We start from the raw sequence: 24,710 nt of genomic DNA, 5'->3' as shown, positions 1-24,710 counted from the left end.
TTTTAAGTAAATGAACCCATTTTGTTAATTAAGAGCATTTTTTTTCCACGTGTGAATCAAATATTGCACATTAAATTAACATTATATCCAGTGCCCTGACATTTAATGTTTGACTTGGTGTTAATGGCACATCACCTCAATCACAAGGTTGAAAAATGAAGCAGTAAATAATATTTACAATTCCAATATGATGATGACTTCATTTACTGATTTATCTTTGACAGAAAACATCATGTTTAGTTCAATCAGATGGGAAAATAGAGAATGAATGCATGAATGCATGAATGCATGAATGAATGAATGAATAAATAAACAAATAAACAAATCCAACCACACCAATGACCGGGGTCCACTTCTCAAGTCTGGTTTTAATGTGCGGGAAACATTAGTCTCTTACACATCAAACTCGTTGGTGCAGTAGGAGAAACATCTACTTCATTACAGGAGTGCTGACACTTAATAAACTATATTCCAACTTTACAAGCAAAAAAATAAACAATGTTAAAAAGATAAATATTATTTCCTGTGTGAAGCACAGCATGTAGATCTCTTAACTTCTAACGATAGAAGAGCTGTTTTTCCGTCTCATCTCTATCATATGCTGAATCTTGCACTGGTTCTAGGCAAGTGTACTTACACACACACACACACACACACACACACACACACACACACACACACGTTGGTTTTACACAGAATACAGTGTCTTTTCTGTCGTTGTGCAACTGCAGACAGGTAAAAGTGCAATTTGAAAACACCAGTGACACTAAACATCCAAGGGGGAGCAGTACACGGAGGTGCGTGGCGGGACAGTCGTGTACGGCATGCGTGTGGGAGCATGTATGTGTGTTCGCTGCGCTGCGGAGGCTTACACTGCTTATGGTTTCGAGGAGGAAATGACACAGACGGGGAAAACGAACGCGCTTTTACTTTTTTTCGTCGTTAGTTGTTACTGGAGCTCTTCTACAGAACACAGAACGGATGCCTCACACACTAACACACACACACGGACAGCACTGTTCGTGCCTTCACATGGCCACCGAAGCGTCTAACTCTTTCGGCCGATTGTGTACGACGTGCTCCAGTTGCCCCGAGTCAGAGACGTCGTAGCTCGTCTTGTACTTGGCCAGGATCTTCATGAGGGGGCGCAGCTTCAGCCACCACTGCTCCTTGGGGATCCTGTGACTGCAGACAGAGGAGGGGGGGAGTGTAGCATCAGCACAGTGGATCTGAACTGTTTTATTTTACTTAGAAACATCCAAATTCTGATGCAAACTGACATAAACGGAGAATCGTGACATTTGGACCGAGCCTTGCATTTTCATCTCTTATTTTCATCATTTATTCCGAAGTTGACGCAAGAGATAAGCGTGCAAAGTAGTCTTAATTTAAAGGAGTTGGACTTGACATTATGTATTTCTGGTTAATTCAGCAGGGCTTTCATTGCTTCTTTCTCATTTAGTTTATAATAACTTGATTTTTGCCTGCTCAGTTTACAGTTTGTGGAATGTTTGTTTTCCAGAGATCAATGAAAAGTCCTTGTGTGTGATGTTCCATATTACGTGTATCTATTTAAGAATACTGTATGCGTGGCATTAAATATGCATCATTTTGAAATATTAATGGCCACATGGGCAGTCAATGTTTTGTTTTTTTCCAGAGGAAATATGAGGAAGTCCAGCAGTACTCACATGTACAAATCAGTGCTTAAAGAATACAAGGACAAGCAAATGAGGGCAATTTCCTGGTAAGAAATCCAAACTAGTGAAATGGAACATGAGACTGAATAAGCACATGCAGAACTCTTGACTGACGCGGACCCTTGGACGGAACTGTAGACTCGTGCTCGCGTGCAGAAATGCAAAGCAGCTCTTTTCAGACGCACCCCTGAGATATAACACCTGTCGGAAGTAGGTCAGTGAGCGTGATACGTACACGAAGTCAGTGTCGTCCGTGAGCTGTACAACTGGCTGGAAGACCAGAGCCCTGCGTCGCATCCCCAACAGACAGCAGGTGTCCTCGGTGTTGGCGAACACTCGGCCTGAAGGGAAACACAGCAGGAGTCAGAGGTGGAGACACGGGATTGTACTTTATCTGCCTTCTTGACACTGGGCTGTGTGTGTGTGTGTGTGTGTAACGGTCCTGTACAGACTGACAGGAGGATTACGTCACAAAGGTGATGACAGCGGTTCCATTCAGACCTGGTGCTTTCACCTGATCCAACTCAGGTGATCTGATTCCACGTGCACAGCTTCAAGTACAGTTGTGAACACAGTGAGGACACATTTGTGATCTAATCTCGGGGTTTGGGACGTGCACGGCCATGTTGTCTCTCAGGACTACTCGGGTGATGTCTCCTGGTCCCCTGCAGTTTCATAGTGAATGAAAAGTTGTTGTTTTTTTAGAATTCTCAGTGTTACCCTACATTAGTTGTCTGTCACGGGTAGATCAGACGTGTCATGCTGCAACTTTTTTGTTGCTGCGTCATTTAAACCAAACCCTTCTACACTCATATTAGCCCCAGTTTAAGTTTACAAACAACTAATCACATGAATTTAGGAGGAAAAGAAGACTTGGTGTCAGCATTATCACATATCGCGTCATGTGATAATGAAGATTATTTAGTTTAAGATCAAGAAGGGATGTTTTTACACTTATTTTCCACTTTTTTGTAATCATTATTTTGTATTATCTAAGACACACACCCCTATTTCCAATCTCTTAGACATATACTGTATAAAGAGCTATTTAAGTCATCTGCTCAAAGTTCACTATTCATAATCTATTGTTGGTTATTTCAAGAGAGTGAATTCAGTCCCTTCTCTGTGTTTGTATGTAAAGTGAGTCTGATCACGAGTAGAGGCTAACCGACTCACTTAATGGCTGTACACTTGTTATCATATCAACTGAGACCAGGTCTGAAGTGGGCCACAGAAACTACTACACCAACGCACCGATGCAACTGAAGCCACTGAAGCAACACAGACTCCCACAGACATTCACACGAGGAAACGGGGGGAGGGAACAAGCAGAAGCTATGCTGCGTTCATACAGCCCATGTTTGAATATTTCCCGATCTAAGTAGTCCACATGATTCGTGAAGTGGAAAACCTGGCCACTTTCACAAGGTAGCTGCACCCCAACGTGCCTGGGCAGGCTGCGTGTGCTTCTGTGGACGGGGAGGTGGAGATGACAAGATGGAGGATATGGAGCTAAATGTACGAGGAGTAAATGGTCATGGAGCCAGCATGGAGAAGAAAAAAAAAAGAAGAAGAGGAAAGATTTACCTTCATCTTATGGCATCCACGTGAATAGGAAATAGAAAAGAAAGAGGAATATTTACTTTATCGATAGACTTTACACACCTAGACGATAAAATAATCATCTGAAGAAAACATGGGACAAAAACACATAAAAAATAAACAGACATAGTGACTCCATGACAAGTTCTGTTTAAAAAAAGTCTACTTCACAACGGTCACGTCTCCGCAGGGAGGAGGCATCGGCTACTATGGGTCACCTCACTGGAGAAAAGTGACTTTACCTTGTCTGAACGTCTCGGTCAGCTTTTTGGTAATCCACTGCATGGCCTTGGCCGAGATCTTAGTCCCGAAGTTCCGGTCGAATGGAGACGGCGCTCCTCCCTTTGAGAGAAATCACGTATCAAGACACTCAACACACACACTGCTGCACTGCTGGAAGCAAGTTAAATTTAAGACTTCTTAAGACTTTTTAAGACTTTTTAAATGCCACACAAATGTAAAATTTAAGTAACAAAAAACAAAAAAAACTGCCCAAAACACATTAGTTAGGGAAATTTGCCTTAATGTTTATTTCAACATCCAGTGCAAAAGTTAGAATATCTACTTCCTGGTATTAAGGCCTTGTTTGAGATTTATGAATTCAATGCCTTTTAAGACTTTTTAAGGATCAGCTGTGAACCTCAGAGGAAACTCATCCCTCCCTGATGTAAACGTCACGCGATAATCAAAACAAATGTGTTCAAATGTATCTCGTTATAAGAAGAAAGTGTCCCTTCAATGCTTGGTTATGGTTCATTTTCATTGTATCAGCTTGTTTTGAATGTGGTGTTTCAGTTAAAAGGCGTCGGGGTTAACCAGCGTCATCTCTTTGGTACCATTTAGTCAGTGTGAAGCGTCGCGAGGCCGGCTTACCTGCTGCATGTGTCCCAGCACATTCTTCCTGCAGTCAAACACGCCCTTCCCTTCCTCAGAATACAGCTGGTAGATAAAATCTGTTGTGTAGTTTTCGCTGGAGTTCTCATTCCTGCAAACATCACAGTCTTGAGTTTACATTCGTTCAGCATTTCAAAGCATCATTATGTACCAAACAGTTTAGAAAAAACAACAACATAATCTTTACAATTTGAGTATTATAAATTAATCTGTTCACAGGTCGTTTCTCTGGGCTGATGAAGTTTTCTTTAAAGATGTTTGCACTTTTCAAGGAGAGTGGCAATACCCCTTTAAATACACTCCGTTATTACCTTTCATTTTAGATAAAACTGGTTTATTTATTTGGCTTTTTTGATGCTAAATGAAGGATAGTTCTGTTTGTTAGAAACAAAGATGGTGACATTCTGCTATAACATAAATAATTAGGCTTAAACGTGAAGTGACTTTATTTACATACATTTTTTTTTGTTTATTCCATGTGTTTTTTAATCAACATACAGTAAATATATATAATATATGTATAATATTTAATGTGTAGAATTTAGTGTATTTCACTAAATTCAATAAGTATGATGATAATCAGTGCAACTGCCCAGTGGTGTTGTTTAAATAATATTTATGTTAATGACTGTTCTTGACCTTTATTTGTTTTTTTTTTATTTCTCCAAAGTAAAAATGAATTCAGTCATTCATAAATTCAATGTATTACAGTCTGGGTAGAGTTCATAATAATAGCATCTGCTGAGGTGATAATACTGCATCTGTCGACTGTTGAGTACAAGCTGCTCTGCATGACGATAAAATACGAGGACTGGATATATTCACCCATAAAATTCAAACTGAGGCGGTAAAATCTTGACTTCTTAAGCTGCCACGTTCTCACCTGAGGACCAGTCCTCTTTGAATGCTCGTCTTCATTTTCTCCGTCAAATGTTCGACATTGGCCTGTGCGGAAAAAACACAGCATGTGTTCTCATAGTGACCAGAATGTACTTTAGTGTGACCACTTCCTGTAACCGCTAATGTACGAGTTAATACACAACTGTTGCAATACAATGAAAGATATGTATAATACACATGAAGCTATGTATTATATTTTGTAAGACTAATGAATCTAAGCTATATTTATTACCAAGCAGCACTGTGTGTGCGAAGTCTGACTAGTTCCTGTTAGCCACAGTTGTGGAATGACTGCTAACACTAACAATTGCATAAAAAAATGTGAATTTTATATTTCCACACACCAATCATAATTTTTTATATATATATATATATATTATATTATATTATATATATTTATATTATATATATATATATATTTTTTAATAATAAGAGGTGATAAAAAGCCCAGGTCAGTGGCTCTTATTTTGAAAGCCAGGTTGAAAGAAATTGGTACAATGTAAGATTGGAAGAGTATTAGGGCCACATGTAAAAAAAAAAAAGAAATTGAAAGAATAGAATAATAGAATTCTTAGAATTCTCCGCATTTCTTGTTTTTAGCTGCACGAGTTTAGATCCACTACTAAAACAAAAGATGACACAAAACGTGTACTTGTCTGACAAGAATAACTAATAAAACGAGTACTTCATTTAATAAGAATAAGTGCTAAACAAAGCATGTATTTATTTTATAAAAACCACCTGCCGTAAACAGTTTTGACAGGAAGTCGTCATACTTCACACACGTATCTCAAGCGTGAGCTCCCTCTAGTGATAATAGCAAGAGTTGGACAGAGCCTGGAGCTTCAGAAAGGAAATGACGTGATGCATGAACTCCTATCGCTCTTCAGTGTTGGAGTTTGTGTGTGTTTTTGAATCACCTGCAGGTCTCTGATGTCGAACGGCTCCTCATAGATGTACGCGGCATCAGCTCCGGCTGCCAGACCTCCCACAGTGGCCAGGTAGCCACAGTAGCCTCCCATGGTCTCGATGATGAACACGCGTCTCTTGGTCCCACTGGCTGACTGCTTGATGCGGTCACAGGTCTGACACACACGCATACAAGCTCACAATGTTAGTAACATGTTAAGTAGAGAGTGTAAGTTAAGAATCATTCAACTCTTGTTAATGCCTTACGCTACTTTCCACTTAAACGTCCCGTCAAGTTTTAAGTCAAATATCAAACGGAATTACGCAGGCAAGATTCGAGGTCATGTTAAGAAAACCAGAAGACATTCCACATGAGAACAACAGCAGAACAAGGCTGACATGCTCAGTTTCCAACCACTGCATTTAAACATTTCAGGCATTTTCAGGCTAAAGAGACTGGAGTCCTGCATTAGGATGAGAGAGCACATCAAATAGGAAAGATTTGAAGTAATGCTGGATGTAAAGAGGACAGCTGCATTTTTTAAATCATGTTATTCTGATTTATTTACTCATTTAAAAACCATCAGTTTGATATCAGGTGAGTGAGATGGCAGTGAAATGTTCACACCTTGTTTCTAAATGAACGAGGAGTTGAATAAGAGGGGAAAAAAAGGCAGTTTAAAACTGTACAGTAAGTAAGTTTTATAAAACCATAGTTAAAAACAAAACATCAGTATCAGTATTGGATAAAGTGTTATTTAGGTTACATCAGCCTAGAATTTTATAATCAGCAGTGTTAAAGGGGCACTGGAGTCATTTAGTGACACTCCAACATAGATGTGGGGAATGGTCACATATCCAGACTTTTAAGTACACAAGACCTGGATCCTTTATCTTCATGATGTATTATAATGCTGCGTTCCATTTCCATCGGAACTCGGGAGTTGGAAATGGGAGTGACTGTCTGCGGTTAGAAATTAAACCGTTCTGTGTGTACGACGGATTTATTGTGCGACAAATGTGACAGAAGGGTTGGTGAGGTCGCTCCAAGTTTCCAAGTTGTAAATCCGAGTTCCGACTACAAATGGAATGCACCATAAGTGACTCACACCTCCAGGTTGTTGTTGTTTCTGAGAGGCCGAGTGCTTTGTTTAATAACCTCCAAATATCGAACGTTTGGGTTGTTTCATTTAACGTTCCAAAGTGGTGTCAGGATAAGCTTTGAGCTGGAATTAAAGATTCAATTCAGAGGCGACCACACATCTGCTCAGTCTTTTCTAAACACTGCACCTTTATCACCACTGACAACATGTCATTTTCATGCTCTTTGCCAAAAGCAGCATGTACAAAAGCTTGAATAGCTGTGTGTGCCAGCGGTTGACTGCCTTACCTCCACGATGGCATTGAGGGCCGTGTCAGCCCCGATACTTAGATCTGTGCCCGGTATATTGTTACTTATGGTGGAAGGCAGCATACACATCGGGATGCAAAACTCCTCATAGGTACCACGAGCCTCAAACAGCTGCAGGAGACTCTCAAACGCCTGAAGCGGCAGTATATGAAAATGTGTTAGAGCCACCCAGAGGACCAGCTAACGAGAGAAAGGAGTGAACCTCTCTCTCGCTCTCTCTCTCTTTGCCATAGAGCAGTATCCTGCCATTCCAGCTCTTTCCGTGTGATAGCAGCTATGGCTTCCCTTTGGCAGAAAAGGACAGAATACAGGGATGGAGGGGAAAGTGAAAGGATGGGATGGAAAGAGGCAATGGGACGGTGACACTGTGGAGGAGAGGAAGGACAGACAAGATGGACAGAGATAGAGACAGACGTGGACAGCCGTTTGTGAGCCTCAGCAGCCGGATGCGAGGACGGACCGAGTCCGCACACGCAACGGGATGAGGTGATGACGACGGAGCAGATTCTCCATACCTTTTATATCATTTTGACTTATAAAATAATGATTTATATATACTTCTAATAGTATTGCTGAACGATTTTGGGGGGGAAATGAATATATAACTGCTGAAATTTCAGCTAGAAATTGCAATTGTGATGTGGTTTATGGTTTATATCATTTAATACAAGTCAGGGTTCAGCTTAATATTGACCGTGTAATAGACTGAAAATGTTACTGAGCATCACCATGACAACATCAAAACATGAACTACTTTAAGCCTATTCTAAAAAATATTGAACATGCCATTTACTAATTGTGTCGTTGATTGTTTTAATTTAAAAACAACTGACAGTTCAAAGCCGTTAGTCTGTGTTGGGGCTGGGCAATAATTCAATAACAATACAAATGTTCATTATATATAAATATCATGTTTGTGCGCCGTGCAATCACTCTTTAAAAGCTCATTTTTGACCAATGTTTTTGTTTTGGCGTTGTGGCGGTGCAGCACGTGCACACGACATAAGACAGCGTCACACCTGCATGCAGCACACCACTCAGCTGAACGCCGCTGACTCTGCATTTTCCACAGAAACACAGTCGGAAAACGAAGGGCAGGCAAAGCAAACATGGCAGCCATGACACTTGCATATCCCACAGCATGCCTCCATGTTGTCGCTCGCTTACTTACCTGAGCAGGACGGGAGGAGCGCTGCTACTTTGGTGACTAATAAAAGACTGAGTTGGGGCCTGTGTGTCCGTTCTCAAAACACTGACTGGTTGGATGGATTTTGGGCTATTCCTTCTTAAGTGTGTGTGTGTGTGTGTGTGTGTGTGTTGTTGAGGTCATTTATTTGCATTGCCAACCCCATCACTTACAGCAGTGATGGCGTTCAGAGCCGTGTCAGCACCGATGCTGAGGTCTGAGCCCGGCACATTGTTGGAGACAGTGGCTGGGACCATGACCATGGGCACACAGAGCTCGTCATATTTCCCGCGCGCCGTTAACAATTCCAGCAGTGACAGGAAGGCCTGCAGGGCAGAGCCAAGGGCTTTAGTGTCGGAGGGGGTGGCACCAACGGCACACTGGCTTGATTCGGGAGGTGCTATTTGCCACAGGGAAGAAGGGGTAAGACAAAAAGTGGACAGGGTGCCAAGGGGAGGAGCCAGAACTATCACAACGGACGGCAGTGAAACAGACAGTTACCACTCCACGCACACGGTTTAAAAACACACATCTGTGCAAACACATGAAACTCATTAACTTGCGGACATTACAAGAAAATGAAAGCTGGAGAGCATCTACTTGGGAGAGCGTGAAATGACTGGAAAAAAAAAGCAGGCGATCTGTTTCAAAGTATAATATAAATATATATATATAAATAATGCTTGTTATAGCTCATTTACATTTCATTTTTTTTGAATAATGCATATTTCCTAAAGATCAACCAGCTTAGCTACTTTTCATTCACTCTACTGAAGCATGACTGTATACAGCTCTATGCATGGAAGCTTATGGTGACATAAAATGGGCTAATAAACAACAACATTACATTGTAAACTACAACATACATCAATGTTCATTTGTAATCATTTGTAATAGGTCAAAAACATTTGAGACTTAAGTTGTTTCTTTTAGTGTTGCTCAGATAACACTGATGAAATCAGAATGAGTAAAATGGCACAGACAAATATGAGCGATGTGTTTTCAAACATACCTCAAATCCCCCGATAATGAGCAGCGCATTTATATTGTGCTTTCTCATCTGCTCAGCAATTTTTTCAACATGCTTTGCAGGAAGAGTTCTGAAGAGAGGGAACAGATTTTTAAATGTACAGATACCAGGATTTATATTTACTAATGAACACTGACTGACAAAACGTGGAAAAAAAAATGTTACCTTTTGGTTCCCAGTAGGGAGCCACCCTGTCCAGTCCATCCTCCAACATCTGCCCATTTAAACTCCCTAATCTGTGGGTGAGAAAACAGCAACATGCACTCAAAATGTATGAAATCTAACGATTACTGTTAGACTTATTTAGAGCTGAAACAATGACTCCACTCATCGATTATTGATCGCTTACTAAATGATTTGTCAACTATTTTGATAATCGATGAATCGGTTTGAAGCTTTTTTCACTATTAAAACTAGATTTCTGATTGTTTCTGGTTTATTTGCCCCATATAAGAAATATGGATATCAGGAAACTGTTCAGTAGGGGTGGGTGATGTGACTTTAACATTAAAACATGGTACGCAATAATGATATTTATCCAAATAAAAGTGTTTTGGTATGGAACATCGTGCATTTTATGATAAAATATGTTTATGATATTTAATGAATTATAAATAACAAAATAGACAGAAATAACTAAGTATAACCAGATATTACATACAAGTAACTGGGGGGTGAATGTAGCCTGTGAGTTTGAGACCACTCATATAAAGTGAGAGTGTATGTGTGTGTGTGTGATATCAGGTGTGCGGAACAGAGCAAACTTATATACGAGGAAAGAGTTGGTTCATTCAATGAGGAGTACGAGATAAACAATCTGAGATGATTATCAGCTCAGATTATCAGGTAGAGTCACAATGGGGATTGACAGGGAGAAGAACGTGAAACCAGTTAAACCAGTCACAGAGCTGCACAACAGCCTTGTCTCAGGTGACAGCCTTGACACAGTTACACCTTTACACAGCAAAGTCCCCTAAAGACTCCCACTCCATATCTCAGTGTTGAGTCAGGTGAATATTGACCCCAATTCACCTAAATCTAAATGTGTGAGCAATTGTCAGAAATACTCTGCTGCCATCTGTCTGCTCATTTTTGTAACTGCATCAGCTTTGGCTGAGTAGGGCAGAGGAGGGGGGGGGTCAAGTGTGGGAAATTGGCTTACATCAATCGAGAGAGATTACCCTCAGCGCTAACAGAGATTGTGCAGTGTCTGCCTCTCGTGAAGCTAAACCAATTGTCGATTACAACAAGACAGTAGTGCAAATGTTTTTTTAAATCGGGCTGATTTGATTCATTTCTGGTGCCTTTCAAATGTAATGACTGCAATGACATGTAGTGCTGGGGTACCAACCTGTCCTTTGGAGAATCCCTCGAAGCCATCGCTGACAGCAAACATCTTGTGGCCCTCGGAGATGCCCACCCTCACTGCTGAACGGACCGCGGCGTTCATCCCTGCCGCAGGAGCACCGACGTTCAGCACTGCCACGTTGAAGTTGCTCTGAGGATGCGGGATACGGTACGTTTAAATGTGACTTGAAGATGCATTTGACAAAAAATACGTACCATCGTAAAAAAGCTGTCACAAGATGGGTCGTTTAGTGCTACTCTGTATGTCGCTGTGCACCGATTGCTACGAATGAGAATCAGTTATCATGAGCCGAAATATAAAGCAAGATGTTCCGCCGAGCATTCGTGCTGCTCACACATCCAATGTAGCCCGGCCTTGGGCAAACCGACCTCGCTGACAACAGATTTTAAACTTTATTTCCCCCCCGTCTGTTGTTGGACAGTTCAAGCGCTGCAGAGCAAATCAATAAGCGACTCCCGGTCTGCGCTCAGCTGCACGCTGGGCTTACAGCGGTTATTATCGCAGGTACAGCAGGAGCCGGGGCCCGGGGCCGACTCCACAGCATGGCGTCTGCCATGGCGCCTCCACACCTCACTGAGCCTCAGTGTGAACTGCCTCCCGTGTGCGGGGTTGAACAAGTCATCACTCGGTAGGGAGTCAGGTGTCATCTGATATCACTAAGCAACCGGCAGCGGCGCCTCGCGTGCAAAGGCAGAACCTGTTTCCTGTTTCTGGATGAATGAATGATGCAGGCTTTAATATTGTTGCATCTCTTTACAGAAAAACACTCATTCAGTGAGGGAGCCTTGTTCTCTGGCTGGATGTCTGAAAATAACACGGCGCATCTGGTCTGCAGCGGCCGAGTCATCGTTCACAGGACAGCTTCTTTCAAAATCAAACATCTCGGCGTCTGTGAAAGGCTAATTTGACTCTCTCCAAAATGAAAAAAACCTGCACTCCAGTCAAGGTGGACACTGTCAGCAGTTTGTCTCTGGGACCTTTGACATTTCCCTCAGCTTTGTCAAAACACACAGTAAATGTCATGATGTCGTGAGGTGACTTACAACTGGCAGCTCCGACTCCGGTTTGCGATGAGCCAAGAGTTTGTACGTCTTCAAGTTGTTTTCAAAACTCCTGCAATGAAGCACAGGGACCTCATGGTTATGTTGACACAGATTCACACACTCCATTTCCAGTATTAATGTATAAGCATTTTACTATAATAACACAAGATTAATGCTGTTTACAATACTCTTCATTCTGAATGTACTTTTCCTGCAGACAGTCGACTGTCTCAAAGATATAAAAAACAACAACAATCTAATGGAGTCCCAGAATAGCAACCGGCTCAGGTTTTAAGTCTACAGAGAGCAGACAGTGTCAAAGTAATGTTTTAATCTCGAGCGAGGTGATGGCTTTGGTCCTAAAAAGAAAATCAATCATACCTGCCCCGAAGCTTAACAGCCTCCTCAAACCGCTTCCCGTCCATGGCCTTCTGGACCTCCTGAGTCTGAGAGAAACATGATTAAATGTACACACTGTATTCCTATGGGGGGGGGTTTATGTAAGGTCAAATTTCATCTGGTAAAAAGACTTGTTTTTATGTGTCCGTTACAAGAAAGGAATTGGAACAATAGGAGCCATGTGTGCAGAGCAGAGAGCTAATGTGGGACCTTGTGTTCTGTGATAAAACCATCTTTAAAGTGAGGGTCTATACGTCTAACTGATACCTCATTAAAGCTCTGAAACTGTGGACTTTTAGCTGCACCTTCTCTGTTATTTTTCTGTAACTTGTACAATTACTCATGGCTATTTTCTCTGCTTCAAATACGTATGCCTGTTTATGCCTGCGACTATTTTCAAGATTCAAGGTCACACAAGCAGTGTGCATGCAGGACGGTAGGTTTGCAAGTGACAGATCACAGCATGTGGCAAAATGAAATGATTAGTCAAGTTTAAAGCTACACTATATAACATGTCATGGCTAATGTTGTAAAGTAGTGTACTTACATAAGCCTCAATGTTTCCAGCACTCTTTAAATGCATTGCAATCTAAATGTACTTTCAAGGTATTGGATTGTTTAATTTTGGTCGCCTTTTAGTGAAATAATCTGCTTTACCCGCTATTGTAAATTGAACATGGAGGTTTTACAGAAAGAACAAACAACAACATGTACAGCTGACACACACTTGACTCCCCTACCTACAACTCTCCTGTGTATCACACAGCATTAGCTGCAAGACGATGATATACAACTTTATTCATTCATGATATAGGTCATGTAGATGTGTTTACATAAGAAAAAAGTTATTTAGAAAATAACAATAATAATAATAATAATAATAATAATAATAACAATAATAATAATAATAATTTAAAAACCTGAACACATAAGAGTTCTGTCTGCCACAGTTCAATCACACAGAATTAATTCAACAACAAAGCTCCTGTGTGTTCCTGCAGAACTGGGCTGCTGTTGCATCATCATGATGCTGGCAGCCATTACCAACCTTGCCCAGAGCTTTAGAGCTTTTTGGGTAATCATTAACGAGACACAAACGCCTCTCGAACCCATACAACTCTTCACTGAATGTTAGTGGCACTCCAGGCCCAGTGGACTGTGCTGTTTGTAATCTGTACTTAAGCTCCTCCAGCCTCGTCCCTATTGACTCGGCCTCTCTCAGAGTGTTGGTCTGCCCTCTCCACATTTCCTCTTTCCTCAATGTCTATGCTTTAGTAATTATGTGTGTGTGTGTGTGTGTGTGTGTGGACCAGTCCAGGACTTACCATCTGCACGCACTCCATCAGAGGCACACGCACCGACTGATTTCCGACCAGAGAGACCACACAGGCCGGCGTGTTGGCTGTGGTCTCTAGAAGGGCAAGAACGGCCTCCACGCCGATGCGACTGGCCTGTGACCCCACAAACACACGTAAAAAAAAAAGAGAATGCATCATCATAATTGTTTGCCAACACAGTTTTAAATAAGGTAAATAAGCAGCTCACTGTCTAAAAGTTGGAGCCATTTCAGCTCGCTCTCTTTCTCCAATATGCACACGCACACACAAATATCCCACACGATTGATTGATCACATCTTAATTAGGTGCACCCCTTCAAATCATATTCAATTTCTATGCACAATAAATAATACAGTGAGTTTGTAGTAACAGCAGCCACTGAGTTGAGCTTGTACACTTACCAAGATGCGGTCAAAAGCGGATGGGGTCCCTCCTCTCTGCACATGCCCCAGAATTGTCACTCGTGTGTCGAAACCCAAACATTTGACAACAAGCTAGGAGGATGGAAGTGTACAGGTCTTAGCAGTGATCAGGGCAATTACTGTTCACTCCACACAACTCTTACTTTGAAATGATACCAATGAATCTCATGCACATCTTTTTTTTCCTGGTTGTAAATACAGTGGGACATGCAACAAAATCCATACACACATGAACAAACAAGTGACACATGAGAAAAGCTGGAGAAAAGGGGAAACAGACAAAGCACAGGCAAGCCATTCTAATTTTTCAGTCATGTTTACTGGAAGCTCTATGCTTTGTAAAAAAAAACTACTAACACCACACAGGATCCCAGACAGGAATTGCAGTACACACAAGGTATTCAGGTACTGGAGAAAGCAGAGGAAATGCTAACCACAAAAACGAAACAGTGAGTGGAATGTTATATCCTACTGCGATAAACCCTGTGAGCAGATTTGCGATGACTGTATCAAAACATGTATTCAGCGGTGTATGTGTGAGGGGCTGTTCACATGGAGCGGCGTGTGCACAAATGCATATTCTCGATCGAGCCGCGTATATATATATATATATATATATACACATATATATACATATATATACATATATATATACACACATATATATATGTAATATCCGTTTTTTCCAGACTCTGAAATAAGCATCCATTATTCAGATAAAACACTTAGATTCATGTTTCAGTGTCCTCCTGTCTTCTGTGGTGAGATACACAGTGTTTCTGATCACCGACTCTGTGGTGACAAGGATTATTTTGGACAAATTCTTCACTTTCATTTTTCATGAACTTCTGGCTCGTTGTGTTTTCGTCCTTTCTTACAAGGTCAATTATTTTGTGTATTTTGTGTAATCCAAGAGTTTTTGCATCATACCCGTGTTGTAATGCCTGTGCCTTTTCTTTTTTTTTTCACAATTGTATTTACTGCTTCCAGGACGTCAGATGAGTGACGTGATGCAAGCTCTTCATGTCACCGAGAGTCAAAATAGATCTGCCTCACCCTCTCATGCAAGAGCTGGTGCTGAGCCCTGTGGAGGACTCTTTCATCTCTGTAGAACCCAGGCTGCTGGGAGTTAGATTCTCTTGTCTGTGTGTCAGGTTGAAGTGTAGGGGATTCCTAAAGTCATCGTAGCAGCATGTACGTGAAGGTTCTCAGTCATAGAGATCACAGTCATACTCAGAAAGACGTTTCACCTCTAGCCCAATAAGCTTCTGACACCAGTTAGTCAGAACTAAAGAGGCTTCTGACACCAGTTAGTCAACTGAAGAGGCATCTTGAATGGGAAATGACTTAACTCAAGCCAGACGATGACGATGACTACGACCTAGTTTTCTTTTTTCTTTCAATAACAGCAGATATTGAACAGCAAAGCTGGGGTGAGGGCAAAGCAGCCCTGGGAATCTATTGTCCGTTTATGAAATGCATAAAATAAGCTGCAGCGGACGCGACAGAAGCACAACCCGCGCTGCATGTGAACGGCGCTCCCCGAATGCAGTTAGAGATACATTACATTTGACTGAGCAAAGAACATGTGAGGGTGAGGTTAAGTGTGGGCGTCTCACAGCATTATCAGCAGCATGGTGAAAGCCATCTTACCAAACTAGCGCATTGTGTATCTGACAAAACATTCCAGAAACACAGCAGCAGAGTCAAAGCCACACCAGGGCAGCGGTACAGGAGTAGAGTTCATACAGGAGGGGCTCCAGGCTCAAACTGGCCACACTCACACAAAACTCTGTACTTACATCCTTAATATAGTCAGTGGTAATGGGCTTGTTGTTACGATCAATCGCCCCTTCGGCTACAATTATGATATTCAGCCTTTTCATCCCTGCTCGGTTCTATAAGGAGGAAGGGTGGTGGTGGTGGTGGGGAAACAACATGACAGAAAAATTCAGACGTTGGCTGTGACATGGGCTTTGCAGAAGCACAGGGCGCCGACGACGATGCTCGCGGCTGTGTGTGCGCAGATCGTCCAGCTCGAGTTAACACTACGTAATCTACAATAACCTGCAGGCCTTGCTGTCTGTCATCGCCGCACAATCACTGGCTTATCTTATCTGTGGCTGGACGCGTGCTCTCCATCAGTCGGGCCTCCATGCTTCTGGCTTCCCCTTTTTTTTTTTTTACACTTTTTACTCACATCCTTGACATAACTAGAGGTTATAGCCTTTCCGTGTCTGTCTAGGGCTCCCTCCGCAACTATGATTATGTTCAGCCTTGAGCCCCTGGACCGGGTCTGAATCATAGAACGGCGGGAATGTTGTCGAAGGAGACGAAGAAAAACAAAAAACACAGTGAGACAGCGGACTAATCACTCTCAACCTCATCCATCTTCTCTGACAGAGGAATTACGTCCTTGGAGAGAGACAGAAACGTTATGAGGAACAGTGACACTGGCGAGTGGAACAGGAAATGTTATCCAACATGAAGGACGCTTCTGTGATACTGCATTGGATTTACGGTGTGGGGGAACAGTAGGATAGGGTTACCGCAGACAGTTTCTGACACATCTTCTCCTCCCAGCCGTCCTCTGGCGGCATCTCCGGGATCAGCACCCAGTCTGCCCCGCAGGCCAGGGCGCTCACCAAGGCTAGGTAACTGGAATAAAAGACACACACACACACACACTCAGAACTTTGTGTGTATATATAAACAGGGGATAATGGTGTATGCCTCCATTTTTGGATCAGGAATATACGTTGACAAAAACACACTCTTACCCGCAGTGTCTGCCCATGACCTCCAACACAAACGTTCTCTGGTGACTGAAAAGTAAAAGGTAGAATTATATTTTTGACTGAAATAATAATAAAAACATACTCAAAGCAAGAGTGATCTCTTCATAACAGGCGGTGAAGTTGGTATCCAGATTTGCATCGTCCCTGTCGGCAGTTAAGGGGCAAACGTAATTTACAACAAAAGTGTGTGCGTGTGTGTAGTTCCCCCTTAACTGCCAACCGAGAATATGTGAATATACATATATATATATATATATATATATATATATATATATATATATATATACTGTATATATATACATATATATACATAAGGTATATATAAGGTGTATTTTTCTGATGATCACAACTGCAGAAGAATAAACCTACATTCTGGACATGAACTCTCAGCCAGGGAAAGTGGAAAAGGTCAGAAATTGTTCCTTATTCTGTTCCTAGACCCAGATATGAAAATAAACATATCTTAAATGCCAGCTATGGGGTCAGGGTTTTATTTTAAGTCCTTTACATTCCTTTAAATGAAGTCATATTCTATGTTCTATGGCGCATGACCTTGAATTCCATTAGGAGTTGCAAGTAGTTAAACATTTTGCATGTTCAACCTGCTGTTTTCATGCTATAACGACGTCATGGACTTTGCACTGTTACATTTGTATGCACTGCCGCTGATATCCTTACCCCTATCACTCTCACTTTACCTCTGTGCGGTCGTCATAATTGCATCCACCACCTCGATGATTCTGTGCAAGGCCGAGTCCGTGCCGATCGTCATGTCGGTGCCGCAGAAGTCGTTGTCGATGGAACCGACCATCCCCACGATGTGAAGCGCCGAGTACTGCTGCACAGCATCGGCCTCCAGCGCGCCTGACAGGATTAGCAGAGTTACACACACACACACACTGTACTGTAAACTAAGCTCGTTGACAAATATTATCTTTAAAAAAATCTGTGTAAATTTTTGTGGTTCTTTTTCAACCTGTCCAGGGTGTACCCCACGGCACCCCCTGCAGCCCTGCCTTCTGCCTTCACATAAAACTAATCACCTTCTTTGTGCCACGTGATGATGGTTTCAATGCAACAGACATTTGTTTATATTAAAATATTATGCACAACAGTTTTAAAATAGTAAATACTCACAGGCAAGCCTTTACTAATCATTTATACGAATAACAGTCTACCTTGCTCCACAAGCTCCGCCAGCAGTCCACTCCACTCCTCCCTGAAGAGGTTGGCTCCAGTCAGACTGCCATCTCCGCCGATCACGCACAGGTTGGTGATGCCGCGCTGCACCAGGTTCAGAGCGGCCTTCAGGCGTCCCTCGTGCGTGCGGAAATCTTTGCAGCGGGCGCTGCCGATGACAGTCCCGCCCTGACAGACACGCGCCAACACATCTTCAATCACACCTCCTTTTTTTTCTTCTTTAACTTTAGAAGACGTGGTTGCTTTTTTAAGACTCATGAACAGCCTCATTTTTATTCTAAAAACTCTTTTTTGCAGTCATTTCATTGTATGTACGGAATGCTGCCGACAATTACTCACCACTTGCAGCATGCTTGAGACACTTTCCCATTTGGCTTCCCTTATGTTCTCCCCTCCATCCACCATACCCTGATATCCCTGTTTGAAAAAAGAAAAAAAAGAAGATACGCTTTTGGTAAATAAATACAAGAGATTTCCAAACAAACACATGAGACAACAGCTGGATTGGGGTCAAGTGCACTCCAGTTGCATGCAAAGAGCAGTTCAGCCGCATGCACGACTAAACAACGCTACAAATACAGTATGTGTTTGTGACACTTGATGATTGCATGTGCATGACTCTGTCCTCACACAGTCCCCTGAAGAAAACTGCAAAATAACACCCAGAGCACTGTGATACCTCAGTGGGAGGGGGGGGAGATGCACACAAAGGCCTCACTCAGTTATGTAACATCACAGTAAGGGAGCAGGACCAACACATGCACAGATGTGCTGGGATCACAGAATGAGCAAGCAGCACAGCTCCCCTAACATCTGCTTAATGCTGCTGGAAAGATATTATAAAACCCTAGTCATTAACTCAGATATCTCAAATCCGATAAAGCCCTGCTCACATTTTCTTATTAAAATGTAAGATTATGCACAAATATTGTGGTTATTTAGTTGCAAGTCCAGTTTTCCTCCCTTTTAAAAGGAAATAAACGACTCCGGCAATAAAAATGCATCACAAAATACGGGGCTCACCTCATGAATGAAATAAACTTTAGCGCCCACGTATAATCCCATTCGAACCACAGCACGTACGGCAGCATTCATCCCTGAAAGAGAGAGAATTAAAGAGGCACAACAATGTTAAAGATAATGCAAAACAGTGCAACTCAGATAGAAGAAGAATAGCCTTTATTTGTCATTATGCAGGTAAAAACACAAGGAAATTGGAGAGGCTTCTCCATAGGTGTGAAAAAAAAAAAAATAATAATAATAAAAAAAATTCATATTATTAATAATATTTGATGAGGTGCGTGTGTGTGTGTGTGTGTTCATTCTGTTTATCTGTGGCTGGGACCAAACTTTTTTTCCCCTCTCCCCAACAGAAACGCAACCATTTTTGGTCAAAGGGTTTTTTCTTGCTCCTCCTACAGCTTCTCAGTTATTCTGCGGTTAGTACCATTAATCTAACCAACCAACAGGACTGAGCTCTGTGACCTGAATGTCAATGACAGGTTTGTATTCAAACACTGACTTTGAGATGAATGACTAATCCTTTCCCCACAACAAGGAAACTTGGCTGAGTGCAGGCGAGAGAAGGGGAAACACAGTTTACCATATCGTGACAGCAACTCTGTCCTGTTACTAGGCAACGAAAGCCACCGTGCAGCACGAAAGGTCAAACTGTAAAGGTAGACTACATTGGGATGTTTATAAACAGAAAAGTTACAGAAAAAGCAAAGGCCCTCCCACTATTCACCATACTGCCTAGTGTCACAGTGTGTGACATCATGTTATATAACGCTGTGCGGCTCAGCAGCGAGGCTGGTGTGATCACAGTCGGGAACAAAACAAAACAGCAAGAGACAACCTATTAAAGAAATCTAAAGTCCTCATTGGAGCAGACAATCATCAAGTTTGCCAAACTCAGTCTGCATGACTGACCCTTTCCAGCACCGGGTGAGGTGAAAGAACTAAGCCGAGGCAACACAATAACTCTGACACTGATGTTCCAGCTCCTATCATGCATGCCACTGCCTCATTGGCTTTCTGTGGTGTGTGTGTGTGTGTGTTACCTCCTTAGGACCTTTCCTGGCATAAACATGGACAACACTGACCTTGTCAGGACCAGAATTCCACTTCAAGACCAAAATTTGGTTCTAAGTTTAGGGCTTAGATATGAATGGTGGTTAGGTTAAGGTTGGGCATTCACTTGTTATGGTTAAGGGTAGGGATAACGCTTTATTTAGGCTGTCTATATCAACAAAAATCTCCGTGGTGTCACACCTGTGTGTGTATGTTTGAATGTGTTTGCACATGTTCAGGTATGCACGAACAGCAACTCCTCAACATCAATCCAGTTCACTGCAGATGGATTCGTTTCTCCCGTGCCATGGAAACGCTACAACTTTGCTGCATAAAAAGTGCAAAATGGCTCGAAATAATAGCAAAACAACAACAACAGCATGGGTCATTTTCCATGGAGGGCATGTTCACATGCCAATGCACGACTTTACGGGGGCAAATAATCGAATGTATTTTGTGCACATTTGTTTTCTGCTGCATCGATTTGTACTGTGCTGACTCACTGTAATGCTGGCATGACTTACGAGAATAGCTTAGCACAACAGAGTCACTGATAATGATATCAGTTCCACTTGTCCTTTTCCTGCTGTGACAAGTCAAAATATCCAGAGTAATTCACACAGGATTAGAAGTGAATTCCCAACATACAACATGCCTCTTTATCAAATACTGGAAAGTTGTTTCTGTGGGTATATGAGCTGTTTCTATTCCTCAGCAGCAGTAATAACAAACAATTCACTTCTCTTTCTTCTTCTTCTTTCAGCTTCTCCCTTTAGGGATCGCCACCTCCATTCAGCCCTCGTGTCTCCTCTTCTGTTTCGGTTTCTTTTGTCCATATTTATGGAGTGAGTCTGACCTGCTAATAGATCAGAATAATTGCAAGGGTATGGCCTATTTATGAACACAATTACCTAAGCATTTATCTGTCTGTGGGCAGCATACTCTAAGTGGTTAAGGGCATATTTAAATGACATTTTCTTGGGATGTACAGAGCAGTAGATATGGCCTAAGGAAGAAATGACCCCATTTTGGTGGTGCTCTGAACATGGATGAAAAAAACAGATTACACGTGCATGTTTCGTTCACGTGCAGATTAAGACTGACAACCACTGTGCCACCCACTGGCACTGTTTGATCAATTAATATAATAGGCTTCATTCAAAAGATAAATAATGACACATTTAAGCAGGAAACGCAGGTGTTACAACAATGGTTTGGTTCTGTTGGTATGAGTCAGGAGGAACTAAAGCACCTAAATGGAACTCGGCCAACATTCATTTGATTATTCATTCCACCATGGTTGTTGTGCTTTGGCTGCATTAGTTAGTTTGTTTGTTTGTTTGTTTGTTTGTGAGCAGCATCACTCAAAAATTGATGCTGGAGGTTATGGCCCGATGATGAGGTTTTGTATTACAATTGTCAAACTTGGGAGAGAGAAAACTAAAAAGTGGTTTCTCTAGTTTCCAACGGTTTCCAACAATAACCTGACAAAATGTCTGCCTCTCCTAAATCAGTGACCAGTGAAATGTCAATGTTATTAAAAAGACAAAAATCTAAATTTTAAATAAAAATGCCCACGGCATTTTAATATAAATTCATACATTGAGTTTCAGAGAAACAAATCAATCGTCTCCAGCATCAACACTGAGTAATTGAGGTAGGAGGCGTGTACCATTGGTGTCGCTTTCAACACGTGACCAGGGCTTTTCTCCGTGGGGCCCTGACTCACAGCCGGCTCAGAGATGCTGTATGCAGCTCATCACGTACACAGGATACAGGCATCCACCGCTTGCCCACACCGCAACCCCAGGCTGCATCACCATCCCCAGCAACCCCGCACCGGCGTGCGCGTCGACCCGCACAAGCCGCAGTGCAGCGTCAGTCACTGCGTCACACAACTTCAACAAAAAAACAAGAATGTGTCGTTTTCTAAATTCAAGTGAACTGAACCGAAACTCCTCCCGTCGTGCTCAAGTTATAATTACTGAAGCGTGGTTTTAATAGGAAAAGAGCAGAGCTCGGCACGGCTCGGCTCGGCTCGGCTCGGCTCCGACCTTGACAGCTCTTCAAGCCGCTGTCACTGATGAACACTGTGTCAATAAACGTAAAGACAGAGACGACGATGATGATGATGATGATGATGATGATGGAGGAGCCGTTAGCGCGCTAGCTGGACGTGTCTTGTTAGCATGCTAACTGCCAGGCTTCCTGAATGAATTCTCGTGATGTAATGATTTCATTTCACAACTCGTCTTCATCGCTTTACACGTGAGAGGACGTGTCTCCGTGGACAGACTATTTTCGGCCACGGTCCGCGCTGTCACGCCGACTGCTGGAGTGTGTGCGGCCGGTTTTTACCTTGAGCATCTCCTCCGCTCGTCAGTACCGCGATGGCTTTGCCAGCTCCCGATAGGTTCTCGAAGAAGATCTTCTTAGTGTCCGGTTGCGCCATTTTCACCCTATTTTCTTCAGTCCTGTTCTTTAAAACAGAACGGCAGGACTGCGACGGTTGTAATTTGTGCTTAAATGATTAAGGGCACCGGTTGTCCGCCCCCTCTTGCTCTGGATGCCCACTGCGCTCTCTCTTCTTCTCTGTTCCGCATCGATTCGTGGGATTTTGCAGCATGAGGAGCGAGTGATTGACGCTGCCGCGAACCAATCACAGCTCTGGGAATGTGGCCGGCTTTGCTTTTGAACCAATGGGAGAACTTGAGGAAGACGAGAGGGCGGGGCGTCACCGGTGGAATCAGAGCTATAGTTGAAGGGTAAAACCACCATAACAACGCTAAAATGATAATTGTAAGAGCCACTTTAGTAATTATTTTGGTGTTTGGCACCTCCCACTACTACTACTACTAGTAATCTTCATTCACTCTTCCATCATCCACAGTATCAATAAAATAGTATTGTATAGATTTGTTTTCTATTTTATTATATATATATAATATTTTTCCTATCTATTTGCCGGTTCTTTTGTTGAAGTTAATTATTTATTTATTTATTCTTTGTACATTTTATGTCAACTATGTTTTGTGGACTTATGTTATCTACTTTATACTACTGTTTATATCATGCCCACCTGTTTTCACCCCGAATGTGAACATTTGGCTTCGGTTTCACAGGCCAAATCAAAACTTCATCACATGAATCACAGTATAATTAAAAGTTAAAACATGGCACAGATAATGGAAATGCTCTCCGTGGGAATGGTGTTGATGAATTAAACAAGGCTGTGAAAGACTTCTTTTAGATGTTGCTGTAGCCGCTCTTTGGCGCCCTCCTGAGGGCAGTTTAAGAAATTAGTTTAAGAAGAGATGATCAGAATAATAACACACTTGTTGTTTATATGTGTGTGTGTGTATTTCTATATATATACATATATATGTATATATATATATATATACATATATATAGAAAATGTTATATAATACTTCCATGTACTTATATTAATTAATGGAAGAGATGATTGGGTGTATATACATATGCATATATATGTATATACACCCAATCATCATCACTGCACATGTATATATACATGTATATACATGTGTGCAGTGTTTAGACTAGACTATAATATAATAGCAGGATAATTGGATAAATGTGTGGAAATGTTCAGTTTATATTAAAGACACACCTTCATTAGGCAATGAACGAGAGCTCCACAGAGCATTTTTAAGGATTTGATTCTCTGAAATGACACTGAAGGTGGCTCATGTTGGTGAACTAAACATTCAGCACCAGGGTGACATCTATGGTGGACATTCCTGCAGTCAACGCACTCCCTTAAAACTCAAAAGCATCATTGTGTTGCATGAAAGAACAGTGCACTTTATAGTTTTATTGTGGCCAATCCAAAGTTCACCCGTGCAATAATTGTGCTCTTTGATCTGTAACAGCTAACAGGTGGATGGATTATTGCAGTAAAGGTGTAGTGCTCACTAATATAGATTTTGACAAATCCATGAAACAACTTTTAGAGAAATAAGCCTTTTGTTTCTTCATGGAGCAAAACATGAAACGTGCAACACTTAACATGTTGTCCCTCTGTCTCCATCCAGTGGCAACAAGAACAAATTGCAAGTACAAAGACATTAAATGTGAATTGTGACTGCATTGAAGGTAGGGTGGGAGATCATAGTGTGTTTTTTACTGGCTAGCTTGTTAAATTATCATTACAGCATGATAATATATATGATGATACATAGAAGACACAATATGGACTATGTATTATATTATATTATATTATATTATATTATATTGTAACAATATATTATATATACAATACCAATATATCCATGATAATACTACATCTAGAGCTGAAACAATTAATCGATGAATCGATTATTAAATGAATCGTCAACTATTTTGATAATCGATTAATCGGTTTGAAGCTTTTCTCATGATTAAACAAGTTTCCGATTGTTTAAGCTTATTAA

At 41.7% G+C, this 24,710-nt stretch overlaps 1 protein-coding gene across 7 annotated transcripts; it reads right to left on the bottom strand.

The window, feature by feature from the left end:
* Window positions 1-348: 348 nt before the first annotated feature.
* Window positions 349-22,890, bottom strand: pfkpa (phosphofructokinase, platelet a). Of its 7 annotated transcripts, none has more exons than XM_044019195.1 (23): window positions 22,633-22,890; window positions 19,225-19,298; window positions 18,541-18,618; window positions 18,180-18,369; window positions 17,700-17,865; window positions 16,984-17,028; window positions 16,753-16,861; window positions 16,404-16,499; window positions 14,183-14,275; window positions 13,769-13,894; window positions 12,426-12,490; window positions 12,045-12,114; window positions 10,984-11,130; window positions 9,798-9,868; window positions 9,615-9,702; window positions 8,776-8,928; window positions 6,017-6,181; window positions 5,080-5,141; window positions 4,176-4,287; window positions 3,545-3,644; window positions 3,288-3,293; window positions 1,936-2,041; window positions 349-1,185 (listed from the first exon to the last, which is right to left on the bottom strand). In XM_044019195.1, exons 1-23 carry the CDS (start codon window positions 22,724-22,726, stop codon window positions 1,029-1,031), a joined length of 2,373 nt encoding a protein of 790 aa, XP_043875130.1. In that variant the 5' UTR covers window positions 22,727-22,890; the 3' UTR covers window positions 349-1,028. The 7 variants fall into 7 exon arrangements, with proteins under 7 accessions (XP_043875130.1, XP_043875121.1, XP_043875112.1 ...); XM_044019186.1 differs by lacking the exon at window positions 16,404-16,499 and adding an exon at window positions 16,006-16,101; XM_044019177.1 differs by lacking the exons at window positions 8,776-8,928; window positions 16,404-16,499 and adding exons at window positions 7,396-7,548; window positions 16,006-16,101 and having other exon boundaries at window positions 22,633-22,889.
* Window positions 22,891-24,710: the final 1,820 nt, after the last annotated feature.

Source organism: Solea senegalensis, linkage group LG1, assembly GCF_019176455.1.
Source record: "Solea senegalensis isolate Sse05_10M linkage group LG1, IFAPA_SoseM_1, whole genome shotgun sequence".
In the NCBI taxonomy this organism is placed as follows: Eukaryota; Metazoa; Chordata; class Actinopteri; order Pleuronectiformes; family Soleidae; genus Solea; species Solea senegalensis.
The sequence above is the reverse complement of the archived record's forward strand: the minus strand, read 5'-3'. Positions and strand labels throughout refer to the sequence as shown.

What these genes read in the sequence shown, in the direction of transcription:
- pfkpa (XM_044019195.1), bottom strand. Translation starts at nt 22,726, where the DNA reads ATGGCGCAACCGGACACTAAGAAGATCTTCTTCGAGAACCTATCGGGA. An exon ending in GTCATGGGCAGACACTGCGG is followed by an intron (nt 16,862 to 16,983) that starts GTAAGAGTGTGT and finishes CTTTTATTCCAG; the next exon opens with TTACCTAGCCTTGGTGAGCG. An exon ending in AGGGATTCTCCAAAGGACAG is followed by an intron (nt 9,869 to 10,983) that starts GTTGGTACCCCA and finishes TCTCACCCACAG; the next exon opens with ATTAGGGAGTTTAAATGGGC.